Here is a 17,179-nt window from a genome sequence, read left to right on the forward strand (position 1 = left end):
AGGCCTTGGGCTTCTATCGTAGAAAACCTTCTTAGTATCTGTTACTTCTGAGATGTTCGCAGCTGACCTCCAGACCCTGGTGTGTGAGAAATCCTGTGCATACTTCCACAATAGTAAAGTATCTCTAAGGTCAGTCCTACCTTAATGCCTGAAGTGGTCTTACAGCTTATAATGAACCAAACCCATCTACCTCCCACTGCTCCAGTCTACCTCCAAGTATGAGTGAGGTGATTTTGCACAACAAAGATTTATTGCATGTGGAGAGTCAGCTGAGACATTCTGCTAGCAGTTCCTAAGACATTAGATGTCCTGACCAAGATTTCATATCCTTTATGAAAGGGATGCAGGGCATCTGTTTCCAGGCAGACTCCCTCCAGGTGCCTTCCCCAAATGCATTATATGCTTCTACCAATATCATGTGAAAGCGATAAATGGGAAAGATAGGGTGCATCAACCAGAGAGGTAGCTATCATATCAGCCTTCTTCAGGAATGCTTGGGCACAATGCTTTTGTAAAGTTGCCACTTGGTGGTTTTTCCACATCTTAGCATTCCTTAAAAGCTGGACTTCCAGTCTAGTAGTAGAGTTGACTTCATAGCAACAGCAATTCTGAAAGGGATGATGTAGCCTTTTCCGTTGATTCATAGGTACTTACAAGCTGTTGATCTGTGAGGATGTTAGGAAGCCTAGCTTTGCCTTCCTATGGTAGTTTTTATCCTTTATGCTTTGCATACAAATAACCCCGAGATGGCTAAACAAGGATCTTTTGGGACATTAACATGTTTCTCATATCAATGAGGGACAGGATTTGTTAAACCAAGGGTGAATTTGCAGTTACCCATCCATTCATCCAAATTACATTTGCGTACAGGATGAGAAGTGTTTTGCTTTATATGGAGTGGTAGATTGTTTCATAGAAACATTATTCTCTGATACACTCCTGTTCCTCCAATGTGTTCCATTTATTTTTTTTAAAGAGCTTGAGATCCCTTGAGTGGGTGTTTGACACCTTTAGACTTGCAAATGTGTAATAGATCTGGTAGCGTACGGTCTGTTAAAAGTCTATTCTATAAGCTATATGATGAAAAAAAAACTACTTAAAACAGCGGATAAGTGGTGATCAGTCAAGATAAAATTGTGGACTTTAATGGAAAGAAAAGACAGACTATTGGGAGAAACGTCTAAAAAATATTACCTTAGTTGAGGAATATTTGCAGACCAAGGATTGATACCTTGGTTGCTGAAACAACAAGATAAGCATTTGTCCCTACAGTTCATTGCTGACATAGGTTTTCAGATCACTAGCTATAGGATCAATGTTCAGTGGTATGTTGCCAATATGATAGTTACACAGGGAGTCGTATTTGTCAAACGATATAATTATATACCTCTTGGCAATTACTGTTAGTCTATGGATTTGGCATCAGCTATTTGTTCTTCACAGGTCATCTTCAAGGATTTTGGTATCCTCTGGGGAGTTGTTATGGTACCAAGATTGGTAGCCAGAAACCCTTAGCCATGACATTGACAGTCCAGCAGTAAATGCCAAAAAGGAGTGGGCCCTGGGGTACACAACTAGTGACAGGCCTTTTAGAGAAGGTTGAGCTGCCCATCCTAACTTCTTTGCTGCTATTTATGAGCTGATTGCTATCCAACACGTTACTTGGGGATTGACATTTAGCTGAAAGACTCTTATCTTTTGATACCAGAGTGGGAGATGGTGTCAAAATACCTTTGTGAGATCTAGATATGTGGTGTGCACTGTTTTGCCCTCATCCATTGCTTTAGTAACTTTTATCAAAGAAGTCAACCAGGTTAAACAAGCAGGATCTGACTCTGATGAATCCCAAATGAGCTGTGTCAAGAGTCTGTAGGTTACTGGTATTGTATTTTTTTTTTCCATAATGATCCTTTACATAACCTTTCAGATGAGACTGGTCAGGCTCATGGCTCTGTAATTACCCAAGCCTATTGACTACAATCTTTGTGCAAAGGAAGGTCTGTCACTATCTTCCGTTCATCTAGCAAGGAACCTGTTCTAACTTCTGTAGGGGGATTGGCGTAATGGTTAAGGTGTTTACCTCACAGGCAAGAAGTACAAGGTTTGATTCTTACTAAGGGAAATTGGCTAGTCTTAAAATGGTCCTCAAGGGCAGCTAGCCTAGTACTCATCTATGAACTTAGACAAGTTCATAGGTGTGTACTAGGCTAATGGCCCTGGAGCCTTTACAAACCTAGCCCATAGGATTAACCTGGCATCATGCCACCTGACCTTAGTTCCCAGTGCCTCTGTCGAGTAGAGCCACTGGAGTGATCCCCAGGGTGAATTTTCTATTTCCCATCCACTCATCAAGATTTCTCTTGAAGAGGGCCAGTGAGGTGCTCTGTTTGACATGTATGGGAAGTCTATTCCATAGCATGGACAGTCTCTGGGTTATGAACCTGTCCCTCTAGCTTGTTCTGTTGATTGTGGTAATGAGGTTGAGGTCTCTGGAGCCTGTGGTATAGAGGGATTGGGATTTCTTTAGATGTAGCATTTTAGCAGAGCTGGGTCAGACATGGCTTTGTAAGTCAAGCAGAGATTGCCTCTAAATAGCTGATATGAGACAGAGAATAGTTGGAGTTTTTTGAGTCTGTCCATATAGGACAAGTGTTTAAGGCCTAGGATCCTCTTTATGAGGTACTTTTGTGGCCTCTCCAGTTGTTGCAGGTGCCTAGTGAGGTACATGCCAAATGGGGCATTGTACTCTATCAGTGGCCTAATGAGGGAAGAGTAATGGGAGACCATGACCTCTTTCTTCCTGGATGCAAAATCGTTAGTAATGAGATGTGCCACATAGAAGGACTTTCTGACCACAGTGGCAATGTGGTGGTCAAAAGAGAGGTTGCTGTCAACCTGTGTTCCCAGGTCTCTTATAACACCTTCTGTATTCAGTGGACTGCCATCGATGTGGTAATTCATGGGAACTGGGTTTTTCCCAAAGGGGGTGATGATACATTTTTTGACATTGAGCTTAAGTCATGTTATAGTCTGACCAACAGATGGCCTAGTGTGTTATTTGGCCCCATAGCCATTAGTGTTCTTAGCCTTATGTATCATCTTGAGAACTTGTACTTTGGAGATTTGAGGGGGGGGGGGTGTCAGCGGTGTCTTTGTGATCTGTGAATATTGGAGAGAAATGGAGTGAAGTTTGTGAGCAAGATTATCCACTTGTAGATTGGCTATGTACTCTGGGTCTGAGCAGGTGATATTTACTAACAGTTCTGCTTAAAGCTTGGCATTGTTTCTGAGATTAGCATAATTAAAAAAGTCTTTGTGGCTGTCCATTGCGTGGGTTGCTATTTTTACCTCATTCTGATGTTGAATGATTTCATTAGTGTCCAAAGTTCCTTGTTTAATTTGTTAAGGGTGCTTTTTGCTTCTTGAGAGATTTGTTTTTTAGTTAAATAAGTTATTTCTTTTATTGTAGAGTATGTTTATATTTTGATCCTACCACAGGACATAGTTCTCAACCTCAGTGCAAGAACACGAAGTCTAAAACAGTTGTGGTACAAAGGTCCAAAAATAAAGCCAAATCTTAAATATTGATGTAAACTTAGAAAGTTGCTGGAATAACAGGTCATGTGTTATGCATTTCCTGGAAGGTAGTCTGATGTGTTTCATTATTTAATGACTTCAACAGTTATTTGGCATAAAACCACACATTTTATGAGGAACATACTGAAAATATATGGAAAAATCTGGATATCTACAACAATATGGATAGTTTAGAGGTACACTGCAGGGATTTATTTTTGAATTTCAAGTTTTTATTTCTAAGAGGAACATATGCATTTATGCAGCTATTTACATATACATAGAATTTGGCAGTGAAGGATTTTGCTTAACTAGTGGAGTCATCCAGATGGAAGGAGATTTTAAATTTAGCTTTATCACCTCTCAATTTTAGTAGATTAGCTATTGCATAATCTTTAAATACTGAGATACTGGAAGATGCATCAGGCTTCAGTCTTATGGTGAATGTGATTGACTTACTGATTTGACCTGAGAGGAAGTTGCAAATGATGAGGCACACAGCTTCCATATGTCAATAAGAACCAAATGCAGGATTTTATTGCCACCAACTGGGCTGCAGAATAAGTTGTGCAGTGAGTTTGTATTGATGAAGTCCAGTAATCTCTGGGCACACATGTTTGAGGGGATCTACTTCAGTAGATTGAACTTTTACAAGTCTGAACCGCATATGGCCAAGACCATATGTTCAAGCTCGTAAAAGTTCAAACACTGAAGTAAAAACAAGTAAAACAACAAAACTAAATGTCTATAGCAGAGGGCTACACCCCCTGTACCCCCCACCCCCCTTATTTAAATATACCAACTCTGAGAGATCGCACTGCATTGCGGAAATGGGAAATCTTCCCTTTCCGCACTCTACAGAGATCTCCATTCAGCCCGATCGAACTTTTACAAGTTCGAACATATGGTCTCTGCCATATGTGGTTCGAACTTGTAAACGTTCTGTCTACTGAAGGGGATCCATTTGAGGATGTATATGTCACCCAGTTTAGGAAAGGGTAGTTGAACTCTCCTGGAGAATGGTGTTAGGCTTACTTCATAGGGACTCCAGACTACTTAGATAGGAGGTATGGATCAAGGGGAACATAGAAGTGAGTCTTTTATAGTTAGCTATGATGCGATAAAACGTTTTGTTAATATTCAGTTGGACATGGTGAAACTCCAGATCACGTGAGTCTAGAGATGTTCTTTTAAGAGTATTGAGACACTGATGCTTTTAGTGCCCTCATCTTATATGGTGGGACTTAACATGGGACAAGTATTCAAACCCTGCGCTGAGTGAGTGCTTTCAGTGATCTTGAATCAGGTTTCTATGAATATGCATATATCAATGTTTTTTCCATAGTGTAGAGTGTTTTGTTAAGGCTTGTAGCACTGAGCAGCAATGCCTTAATGTTATCTGGATTCTTTTTTGTTACGATGAAAGATTTAGAAGACTGACATGGAGTAAAAAAGGCACTCTGGGGATGGAGAAAGATTAGGTAATATAATAAGGGTAGGAGAAGGGAAAACCTATGACACTCAACACTGTAGTTGACTGGCCTGGACCTGTCTCACTGTAAATGAAAGTCCTGAACTAATCTGACACACATTCACCACATAGGAAAGAAACTAGGGTGTAATACCAGCAGTTAGTTTGCTTTAAAGGCAAATTACAGTGCAGTTATTTAATAGAAGCTCTAATATAGGCTTAAAGACCTCAGCTAAAGCAAATTCAGGCTGTTAAAATTAACTTAAAACAGATACAACCCCCCACCCCCTCCAAAATATTCACTTATCTTTGTTGCTGAATGTAATGGAACTATCCTAAATCATTGGTGGTTTAAAAGAACTCTGGTTGGAGTCAGCACCCTTTTCCTGTGTACTAGTTCATATTCCTCCAGCATATGGAAGAAGTCTGAATCTCTGACGCTTAAGGTGAATATAGTACAATTTTTCATAAAGGAGCTGGCCATAATAGCAGATGTTGAGGTGAAATGGCTGTAGGAGGTTTCTCACCTTTCCCGTAATTTTCAGGCTGCCTCAAGTAAGGTGGAGGTACACAGTTCATTTTCTAAGAGGCAGTACATGTACCACATCTGGGGTAATGAAATACATCTTATGTTTTAGGGATTCTTAGCATGCTCTGTAGTTTTAGATAGAGATTTATATATGGATGCCTCAACACAGAAAGTTCAAACCATCCTGTTCGAAGTTCAAAAACTTTGACTCTAGATAAAAAAAAAAATAAACTGTTGTAAGCAGGGGGGCAAGCCCCTGGCACCTCCCTTCACTACTTAAATATACCAACTCCTAGATTGCACCACATTGAACCTCCCCTTACGGAGATTTCCGTTGGAACACTCAAACTTCTGCAAATTCGAACTTATGGTCTCGACCATATGAGGTTCGAACTTGCAGAAGTTCGACTATCTGATAGGAACCCTTATTTTATAATTATTCCCTCTCCCTGAAGTTAGAATTAGATTTGTATGGAATGTTTTCTGCAGTGGTTAACAAGTTTTGAAAATCTTCCCAAGTATTAAGAATTTTTTTAAGTTATTTTGGATATACGAATGGTCCAGTGCTCAAAATAATGACTGCCTTTAGTGTATGGTATGCTAATTTCTGCCTTCCTCTGTTCTAGTTCATACTTTAAAAATGAAGACGATGATGCTCCAATTAAACGCTGTCCAAAGTGTAAAGTTTATATCGAACGAGATGAAGGCTGTGCACAGATGATTTGTAAAAACTGCAAACATGCATTTTGCTGGCACTGCTTGGAATCCCTTGATGTAAGTAAACTTTGGAGGCTGTTTAAGATGCTGTAAAACTAAAATTGTATTTTATTGTATCTGGGACTTGACATACTTGCAAAAGTCATCTTTTCACATGTTAAAAAAGGGCATGTAAATTCATAACACTATCAGTTTTATATAAGTTTTTTCCTTCAGTGAATACATATCCAGAAACGATGGTACCTGTGACACATGAAATATTGCTTAAAAAGCAGTTTGCTTGTATCAGTATTTACAAGTGCCAGTGAACCTCTTTATTACTGAGGAAAACTGCTATTTCACTATATTTGCTGTCTTTGTGTAAATGCCCGTATCTCAGAAACAGTTCACCATTTTTTCATAATGTTTTCAGAGAATGTTAATATATTCAATATATTTAGCTATAAAAGTTCCTTAAGCTGCACTCTGTCTCTGAAAGGCAAATACTTGAATAATTTTATTTATTTATTTTGCGGTCCCTGAGTCTTACTCTTTGACTCACCTTCCATCCCCCCTATTGGTCAGTTTGTTCCTCTTTCTTCTGGGGTGGGAGCCAGCGACTCTGCAGCCTGGATGAGTGCCCTTTAATCCAATTTTTTCCTGCCTTGATGGCCATGTCAGTGTTTTCATTCCCTGGAGAGGCGAGCGCTTGGCAGTAGAGACCAGGTCAGTCTGTCAGACCCAGTAGACTCTCCTCCTGTCCCTGTGTAGCTTGTAATCCTGTGGTATTTCACTACACTTCCACTAGTGCTTCTGATAGTGAAGATCTCTAGCTTTGGGTAGTGCATACTGCCCATGGTGGTGCTCTTCTGGTGATACACCTAGAGCTCCATCTAGATATTACCCAAATGGCAAGTCAGCCATGTCTGTTTCCTTTGGCAGGAGGATTCTCAGCAATTGTTCACACACATTCTTCCTTAGCTGCTTCTATCAATCCCCATTCAGCTACTCAAACATGAGGTACTTGGGTTGCAATCAGGGCTTCATCCTCTTGAGCTATGGGAGCATGGTCTGCATCTTAAATTTTAATGAAAAAATAATGTATGTAATTTTTATTATGTGGCATATAAAACAAGTAAAGATGCTGCTACTTGTAGAAGTAGATGCTATTTTTTGGCCTAAAGTCACAGCACTGTATATTTTAGGTAGCTTTTTTCTCTTTTAATCTGAAAGGAGCTATACTTTTTTTTTTTTTGTTTGTTTTCAACTGACTGATTTGCAAATGTATATGCCTTTCAGCACAAGTAAACTATAACAAGTAAAATATGCATATCTTGCTATGGTATTTAAAATTACAGAAAATATCACTTTTCTGAGAAAGCAGTATTTTTTTACTTCCTGTTTCTTTACTTTTCTGAGAAAGCAGTATTTTTTTTACTTCCTTTTCCTCTACTGTTAGAAACTTCAAAGCCTTATATGGTGAAATGTGTTTGAACTTGTTTGCTCATACACTGTACCTTCAAGATAGCTGATGGATTGCATAGGACACCAGCTGATAGACTTTGTGTGTTCCATAACGTAAAAACGTACAATGCTACATCATCACTTAGCCATACACAGCTGCAGAAAAGATAAGTTCCTTAGTCACATTATCACTAAACAGTGAGTATGGAAAAATTAACAGGGTTGGTAATTTGTTTTAACATCATCTCATCACCAAACCTGTCTACAAGGGCAGTAAATTATTTTCTGTATGGAATATTATCCAAGTATTGTAACCAGATGGAAGCAACACTATAATTTCTTCCCTAATGGAGATATTAAGACAAGCTAAAGAAATTAATTTCATGACTGACTGAGTAGGTGCACATATCATGAAATGTGCTTGTGACTTGTTAGATGCATCATGGTGGGCAACAAAGACAACAGTGACCACGGGCGAACATGCCTAACTAATAGATTCTTATTTAGGGGATGGCAAGGCTGTTTTATTAGTTTTTTTTTTCTGCCGATTCCATTTCTGTTAAACCTGCATGTGAATTTTTGCAGACCTGGAGAAGAAAGGGAACATGATGACAACACTGAAAATGTTTCACGAAGCAGTTTATAAATACAATAGAAACTTCCCATTTGCTAAGAAATCTTCTTAGTTGAGGAAGCAGACTAGAGTACTACAGATTCTAATCTTCCAGACCTTTCCAAAGAAAAGATAAATGGTAGGAAGGTTAAAGGCCTTGTTAACTAATGCAAAAACCAGTCACAGATCATACTGTACCTTAACCCATTAGAAGAACTGTCCTAGTAGTGCTATTTAACATAGTTATGGCATATCTTCTCAGACAAGTGGGTGCGTCAAGATGATTTAAGTAGAATGTTCACTAGAATATGGAAAGCCATATAAATTTTCACCTGTGCCTCAGAAACCAGCCATTAAGCTAATTGTGACTTTTGTTCCTATCTGTACAGTATTTAAACAGAAAGGCAATACATTAAGCCCTACACCTACAGAAACGAAAGGGCTTTCCTTCATTTTTTATTTCCCCAAAACTGGCAAAATCTAGACATCAATTGTATGTCTAACTTCGCCAAAATTATGATGATGAAAAGCTCCCCCCCATTCTTACTTTATGCTAACTGTATCCTTTTCCTGTCTCTAAACCCAGACCTATGTATTACATTGCTAAAAACCTTTTCTCCAACAGTACCACTATGCAGGCGGTGTCTTTTTTGGGTTTAATGGTCAGAGTTGTCTGAAATTGAGTTTTTTTCTAGTGGAAGAATAGCGGTAGATATTTTTTTCTTTTCACTGTTAATACTGATGTTCTTCATGTTTCACTGTTGCAGTCATCACATTTGGGTTATCTGCTTGCAGTAGCCCTCAGTTGGCCTGATTAACAAAGTCTTGGGTCCTGCATCGGTTGCTGTCTCATCTTCCGTGACATCAGGTAGTCAGGGGTATAAAGCATGCAGCCAATGCCATTACATCAGTCTTTCTTGCCGTGCGGTGCCTGAAGCAGAAGCAGTTCGCAAGTGCCGGTCGGCTGACTCCTGAAATTTTCCTTTGAGTTTCAGAACCGAAGTCTTCAACTAAAGCCAAGTACCCTGTTGGGGAAACTTTTTCTTGCTCTAAACAGATGTCAGTAAAAGTAAATAATTGTATTTCTTGTGGAAAGCAAATACCTCATAAAGATTTCCATTCGTCCTGTATTCCTTGCCTAAGCCCTGACCACGATGTACCTTGCTGTCAGTTTTGTGCCTTATTTAAACAACGAAATATTCATCGTCTGTATATTTACGCTTCTAAATATTTTGGTACTCTGTTCAATTATCCAGCTATGTCTTCGGTAAGCCATCCAACTACCAGCATTCCAAAAAAATGCAAAGATAAAGACAGAGACAGGCCGCCTAGGTCCAAAGTTGCCGACGACGCTTCTCCTAAGCCAGTCGCCAGTTTGCCGGTACTCGGTGAGGTGCTTTCGCAGCCCCTGATACCTGCTACTTCAGATTCGCAGGCCGTCTACTAAGACCCTTTCAGAGTCCGGTATGCCGCGAGATGCTTCAACTGTGGAACTTGCTGATGTCTCTACCTTGGAAGGGTCCGGAGCCGCTGTGCAGGCATTGGCTTCTGCGGGTGTATTCAGGCCTACTGACTGTCATATTAAACCAATGCAATCTTCTTCTTCAAGGCCTAAAACTCGAACCATGCCTAGAAATCCGACGCCTAGACTGCATGGTCAGGCCTCTATGCATAAAAAAAACAAATGATAAGAATGGCTGAAGACCTTACTTTAATCAGGGGAAGCCAACCTTCCCCCTTTAAGAGTCCTAAGACTGAGTTTGCTTATGATACTTCTGACCAGGGTTCTGAAATTTCTGTTTCCTCTGATGACCAGGATCTACCTGTGAGGATTCTGATGCTGAGGACTCTATTCCCTCTGCTTCCCCCCCAGAGAATTTCTCTTTTGGTGAAACCTTGCATACTCTTAGGGAGCATTTTCATTGGGAAAGCCAGGATTACTCTGATTCTAAAAAGAGGCTTAGGGTTTTCTTACTCCTGCCCCAGCACAGGCCTTTAGCTATCTCTCCTGTATTAGACATTGTTGATGATGCCTTTTCGGAATCTAGCTTGGCCCCTGACTCTTTACCTCCTGCCCCCAGAAAACCTGATACATATTACAGGGTTCCTGACTCTCACAAGTTCCTTTTTAAAAATCCTACTGCGGATCCTGGGACCATTTCACGGGGACCCAAGGGCATTAAGGCTACTACTGTCAAAAATCCTACCCCCTCTGATAGAGACTCCAGGGGGCTGGAAAGATGGGGTAAGAAGGTATACACTTCTGCAACTTTGGCCATTAGGGCCTTAAACTGGCAGTTTCATATGTTAAAGTATCAGCAGCATATTATTGGATTGCTTAAACAGAAAATGATGTTGATTCCTGATTGTGCTGAAAATAAGGATTTACAGGATTTAATGCATTCTGCTGAACAGGTTGGAAAACATACTTTGCAATGTGGTTTTAATTCACTAGAGGCATCTTGCAGGGCTGCCGTCACAGGGTCTGTACTTAGAAGGCATGCTTGGCTTAAGGAGCAATCCTTGCCAGATCATGTTAAAGTTAAATTACTGGATGCTCCCTTAAGTCAGGACCGCCTGTTTGGCAACAAAGCAGAAGTTCTTAAAAAGATGGAGGAAGAAGCTAAATCTATGCAAACTGTTAAAGATTTCCTACAAGTACAACCTCCAAGGTTTAGTAGGCATTGGCCCTCTAAGAATTGGTCCATTCCTGCCTCTTCCAGGCCTTCTCAGTCCAAACCCAGATCCAGCAGAACACCCAGGCTTCTGTCCCAGGGTACGCACAGGACTAAGCAGTGGGGGGCTCCCACTTCCAAAATCAGAAAGTAGTAAGACTCCCCCCTATGGTAAACTGTCTCAATGACTTAACTTTAAAACTTCCAAGCACTTCTCAACTGACTGCTCCTTTAGGGGGAAAGATTGCTCTGCAGGCAGAAAACTGGGAACTCATTACCCAGGACAAATGGGTGTTAAATATAGTTTCCCAAGAATACAGATTTCATTTCCACACGTTACCATCCCCAAACGGTTGGCCAGATCTACCCCCAAATCAGTGGGCAGAGGCTCAAAAGCAAGTACACTCTCTCTTAAGCATACAGGCTATTCAAACTGTACCAGAAGAGGAAAAGGGACAAGGTTTCTAATCAAGAATTTTCCTGTTACCCAGAAAAGACAACTCATGGCATCCTGTCCTGGATCGGTCTACCTTAAACACCTTTTTGGTGATTCCAAAATTCAAGATGTTGACTCTTCATCAGTTACTTCCTATGCTAGGCAAAGATGCCTGGTTGGCAACACTCAATTTAAAGGAAGCCTACCTGCACATCCCAATCAGGGAATCTTGCAGAAGATACCTACGCTTCAAAGCAGGCTACAAAGCAGGCTACATGCATTATCAGTTCTGTGCACTTCCCTTTGGCTTATCTACTGCGCCCAGGTTATTCACAAAGTGTCTAGCTCCAGCCATTGCATTTTGCAGGCAGAAAAATATTCAAATATACCCATACCTGGACGATTGTCTGATTCAGGCAGAAAGCTAGGACTTGCTATTACAACATCTGGCATTTGTAAAGAAACTTCTAACCTCTCTGGGGTACACCATAAACGAAAATAAATGTCACCTAGTACCCTGCCAACAGATTGTATTCCTGGGAGCAAGCTTGAACACAGCTTCCCAGATGGTTTTCCTCACTCCGGAGAAACAAGTTCATTTGACAACCTACTTCAAACTATTGGCCACAAAACCCAGCTATCTGCAAGGAAAATTCTGCAAGCCCTGGAGTTCATGGCCTCTTGCATTCTACTAATTCCATATGCAAAACTGCATATGAGGAAACTACAATGGTATCTAAAAAGCCTATGGTGTCAACATTCTCAGGACCTGGAATCATTGATTCCTATCATTCCTTGTATAAAGACAGAGTTCCTTTGGTGGGCAGAGGCCTGCTACCACAACAAGGGGCTCCCTTTCACTCTACCCCTTGCTGCCCAAACCCTAACAGACGCATCAGACTATGCATGGGGGGCTCACTTGGCAGGGCAGTGCATTCAAGGCAAATGGAACCTGAGACACATGCACCTGCATATCAACCAAAAAGAAATGTTAGCTGTACAGAATTCCCTGACAGCCTTCAAAGACCGCATTCTTCCAGGACAACTATTGTTAAAGACGGACAACACCACAGTTATGTGGTACATAAACAAGCAGGGGGGAACCCACTCGTACCCTCTCTGCAGACTAGCCATGGCTCTGTGCAACACAGCCTTGTGCTACCAAGTGCACCTACAAGCTCAATTCCTGCCAGGCAAGCTAAATTCTTTGGCAGATGACTTGAGCAGAAATCTCATGGACCCACACGAATGGAAACTGGAACCAAAAATATTCAACCTCTTGAGGAACAACTGGGGAACTCAAGAGGTAGACCTTTTTACCTCCCCTCAGAACTACCAATTGGACAAATTCTGCCTAAAGACTCCCCACAGTCAAGCTTGGAAAGTGGATGCCCTGGTCATTTACCTGGGAAAGCATCAGTTTATGCCTTTCCCCCCTCTGCCTCTCCTCTCGAAGGTTTTGCTAAAGATCAAACTGGACAAGCAAAGGGCAATACTGATTGCACCAGACTGGCCACGCCAGCACCAGTACCCCCACTTGCGCAGTATGACACTGCTGGAACCATGGCACCTGCCTCAGACCTCTTCCCTGCTGTCCCAGCAGGCGGGCCAGATTCTGCACCCTCAGCTTGAAACCATGAACCTTGCAGCCTGGCTAATTCCTTGAGCTCTCCAATAGCATCCCTCAGTAAGCAGGTGCCAGTTGTCATTCTGGAGGCAAGGAGGCCTAGTACTAGAAAATCCTATGCTGAAAAGTGGAAAAGATAGTGTTCCTGGAGCCAGACTAAGGGGATGGGCACAACGGTGCCCAGCTTACCTCATATTCTTCAGTACTTAACAGAAATGCTCCACAAGGGCCTATCCTTCTCATCAATTAAATTTCATGCCTCTGCCATTTCACCTCATTATAATACTAAGCAGCCCCTCTTCTCTCACCCTCTGCTAAAACAATTCCTTAGAGGGGCCAACAATTTAAAACCACATAGGAAGAGCCCCTACTCCAGCCAGGGACCTTAACTTTGTATTGGAAAAGCTCACTCTCCCTCCCTTTGAGCCAGCTGCAACAGCAGAGTTGAAATTCCTTTCTTGGAAAACAGCATTCCTTCTAGCCATCATTTCAGCAAGAAGAGTGTCTGAATTACAGGCCCTCATGGTAGTGGAACCCTTTATTGTCTTCCATGCAGACAGGGTTTCCCTCAGGACCAATCCTTCCTTTATGCCCAAGATGGTGTCTAGTGTGGCCCTAAATCAGTCCGTTCACTTGCCTACTTTCTTCCCTAATCCACAAAACAAAGGAGAATGAATACTGCACTCTCTGGACATGCACAAACAACGTAGATGTTATCTGGACATGACTAAGCCTCTCAGAAAATCTGAACAGCTGCTAGTTGGCTTTGTTGCAGGGGCAGAGGGGGGGAAGGCCATTTCAAAACAAACCATTTCCAAATGGATAGCCTATTGCATTCATTTTTGCTACAAGCACCATGGAAAACCTATCCCACAAGGGGATAAGATCACATTCCACCAGGGCTGCATCTACCTCTGCAGCCTTTCTCAGAGGAGTCCCCACCAGGGAAATCCTAGAAGCTGCTACCTGGAGCTCTGTACATACCTTCACCAAGCATTATCACATGCCTCTTTTTTTTCTAAATCCAGAGCTGATTTTGCCACTGCAGTCTTGCAGGGCTTAATAGCTGGCTCTAATGCTCTCTAGCTTCCTCCTCCCTTCCTTAGCTTTGGGAATCAACCCAAATGTGATGACTGCAACACTGAAACATGAAGAACATAGTACAGTTGTGTACACTTACCATAAATGTAGATGTTCGAGTGTATTCACTGTTGCAGTCCTGGTTACCCTCCCTCCAGCCCCCTGACTTTTCTTGGCTCTACCTTTCCTTCTTATTTGGTATATTTAAGTTTTCTGGTGTATTTGCTTTTTGATGGAGGTGTACCATAACATATAATTGCTTCCCACTGTGGGGGCACCTGACATCTGGGGCAAGAAAAACTGATGTAATGGCATCGGCTGCATGTTTTATACCCCTGACGACCTGATGTCATGGAAGAAGAGACAGCATCTGAAGCAGGATCCAAGACTCTGGTATTCAGGCTGGCTGAGGGCTACCTGCAGGCAGATAACCCAAATGTGATGACTGCAACAGTGAATACACTCGAACATCTACATTTATGATGTGTACACAACTGTACTTTTCCTTCCATGTTCGGAGAATATGCTGGTTGATCTGCTAATGTAAATTATCCATGTAAATTGTATATACTCTGTGTCTGAAAAGGATGTGTGGACCCTATTTCTTAGTTAAAAAGAATAGCAGAAAAAAAAGATTAAAAGTTAAATTAGTTTTATATAGGATTTACAGAATAAATTCCTTTCTTTAAATTGCTGACATTACCCATACAAGATATTTTATATTGCAGAATATATACAGTTATATACATTATTAAATTAGTATGTTTACTAGGTAGCTGAATTGTGAAGATATCTGCCTTCTATCTCTGTGGTTTGAAATTCTGTCCTTATCACTGTTAGTGTGTAGATTGCTTGTTCTCCTGTGTTCAGGTAGTGGTTCACTGTATACGTTGGGTTCTTTCCATATATTTCTGCTACTGTAAACTGCCCATGTTAAGTCTGTATATGTGTGTATGTGTAAGTGTGTGTGTATGTATATGTCTAAATATATATATATATATATATATATATATATATATATATATATTAGGGTTGCCAACCATCCAGGATTCACCTGGACAGTCCAGGAATTGACAATTGCTATCCAGTGTCCAGGTTAGGATGACATTTGTCCAAGAATCTGGTCCTATATTGCAATAATTAATGTTATCTTACTGGGGATTGTTGGTAAGTAACGTCTATTTATAATCTTTGGAGGGTGTAAATTGGCAATTCATAGTTCCCAACCTTCCATCTCCAAAATGAGGTCTGTTAACCACTCATAATGTAGAACAAATGGGTAGAATGAATGTGGAACACTTGCCAACAGTTTCCTAAAAACTTCAACTATGAAGCTCACGCACAGAGAAAAGGTATTATGTTATGCTTATAAAAGTGGTTTTATTAATTAGTACCATTCAGTATTATTTATCAAGTAACTCGGTTTATAAAAAGTGCTAACACTGAATGTGTGAGCCTCAATGTGGAACTGAGAGAAACGTGAACTTTTTAAGGCTCAGAATGAGGAAAGTCCCTCATAGTAAGGTAGACTTGACAGGTACGAGTTCAGTCACCAATACAAACAGTGTAGAAGTAAGACACAGCCATACAATCTCTCTCAAACAGAGAACCACAAAGAAAGTGTTTATGGTGTCAGAGAGCCCAGTTACGAAAGGATGTCACTAGTTTCTTTCCAGAGCCAAGCGATCGCCGGATCCCAGCATAGCTGGGAGTTGCTAGACAAGTGTGTGCTGCTGAGTACTCGTTAACTGGATGCAGGTGCAATAGAATATGATTGTGTCTCCATCAGCGAAGACGTTTTTGATGATTAAGACCCCACATTGCGCATTTTATTGTATGTTGACAGCTATAAAGTGAAACATTAATGTGAGGCAAGTCAGATAACTGAATCCTATAAATTAAAAGTTGCACTTGTTTACATTCCATGATCAAGCTTATAGTATAAATAGTGCTTGTTCTATTTTAAATTATTAGAGTAAAAAATGATAATATTGTACATTTTAAGAGGGATAGTTGGGAGTTACCAACACTCTTGATCCACAGTTTACACATTAATGAATAAACCATTATGTTTGGGGGGGTCTTTAGAAGCTACTCTACCTGTTGTTGTAATGCATGCAATGCTGGTCTTGAAATGTAATTCAAGAATGGTCCAATGTTCAAAAACACTTTGGTTATATTTTATGCCAGTGTTGTACTTGGATTGTTTGATGTCATCTTCATACTAGAAGTTGCAAAAAGAGGCATTTTACTAAAATGCTTGAAGTGCATCCCTTGACTATGAACCGTCATGATATGACTTGTATGTGTGGAAATGTTTGCTGCCTGAAACACCCCCTGACCTGTCCTCATATAAAAGATAAGGTGATAACAGATGCTAATATAGTGTCCCTTCCTAGTATTTGCATACCTGCTCTCTTTACTTCCCCCTCGTCAGTGAAATGTATCTGAATACTGAGATTAGTTCTGTATTGCACAAGTTGAAAGTCGTGGTTTGTATGTGTGGTTTAAAAAGACTTTGTTCCCTTTAAGTGCTTTTCCTTAGCCTGTTTTCCCATTTTGTTACTGGCCCAGGACATTGTCATATCTAGGCTACTTGCTTGCTGACTGCGAGTGATTTATATGCTTACTTAGCCCATAAAGACTTTGGTGCTAAAAACGTCTACTCATTACTAGATGTTAGTACCCATTAATTATGATGTTGTGTTCGAAATTTAGTGAACAGTTTAGTAATAGTAACAAATCTGAAACATCGGATCTGGATAATTCTGATTCACATAAAATGGACTGTCCTAAGAGAAAGAAGAGAAGGCTGAGTGTTTTCAAGCAAGAGTGGATAACTGAGGATGTTTCGTGGTTATTGAAAATTGATGATCTCACAGCAAACTGCACAGTCTGTCAACAGTCATTTGCTGTCAAGTATGAGGGGAAGAAGGCTATTACAACACATGCTGAGTTATTCAAGTACAAAAAAGCAGTCTCATGTGATTTCTGCGTTTTTTGTTCGAAATA

The 17,179-nt window shown here is 40.7% G+C and overlaps 1 protein-coding gene across 3 annotated transcripts in view; it reads left to right on the forward strand.

Moving 5' to 3' along the window:
- The window catches only part of RNF144A (ring finger protein 144A), a 731,556-nt gene that overhangs the window by 552,674 nt on the left and 161,703 nt on the right, over positions 1 to 17,179 (forward strand). For all 3 annotated transcript variants that reach the window (XM_044070579.1, XM_044070569.1, XM_044070560.1), the window contains one exon: positions 6,203 to 6,350. In XM_044070579.1, coding sequence (XP_043926514.1) covers positions 6,203 to 6,350 — 148 coding nt within the window. The remainder of the gene's footprint in view (positions 1 to 6,202; positions 6,351 to 17,179) is intronic.

This window comes from Protopterus annectens, chromosome 1.part0 (genome assembly GCF_019279795.1).
Source record: "Protopterus annectens isolate FY-2018-M chromosome 1.part0, PAN1.0, whole genome shotgun sequence".
In the NCBI taxonomy this organism is placed as follows: domain Eukaryota; kingdom Metazoa; phylum Chordata; order Ceratodontiformes; family Protopteridae; genus Protopterus; species Protopterus annectens.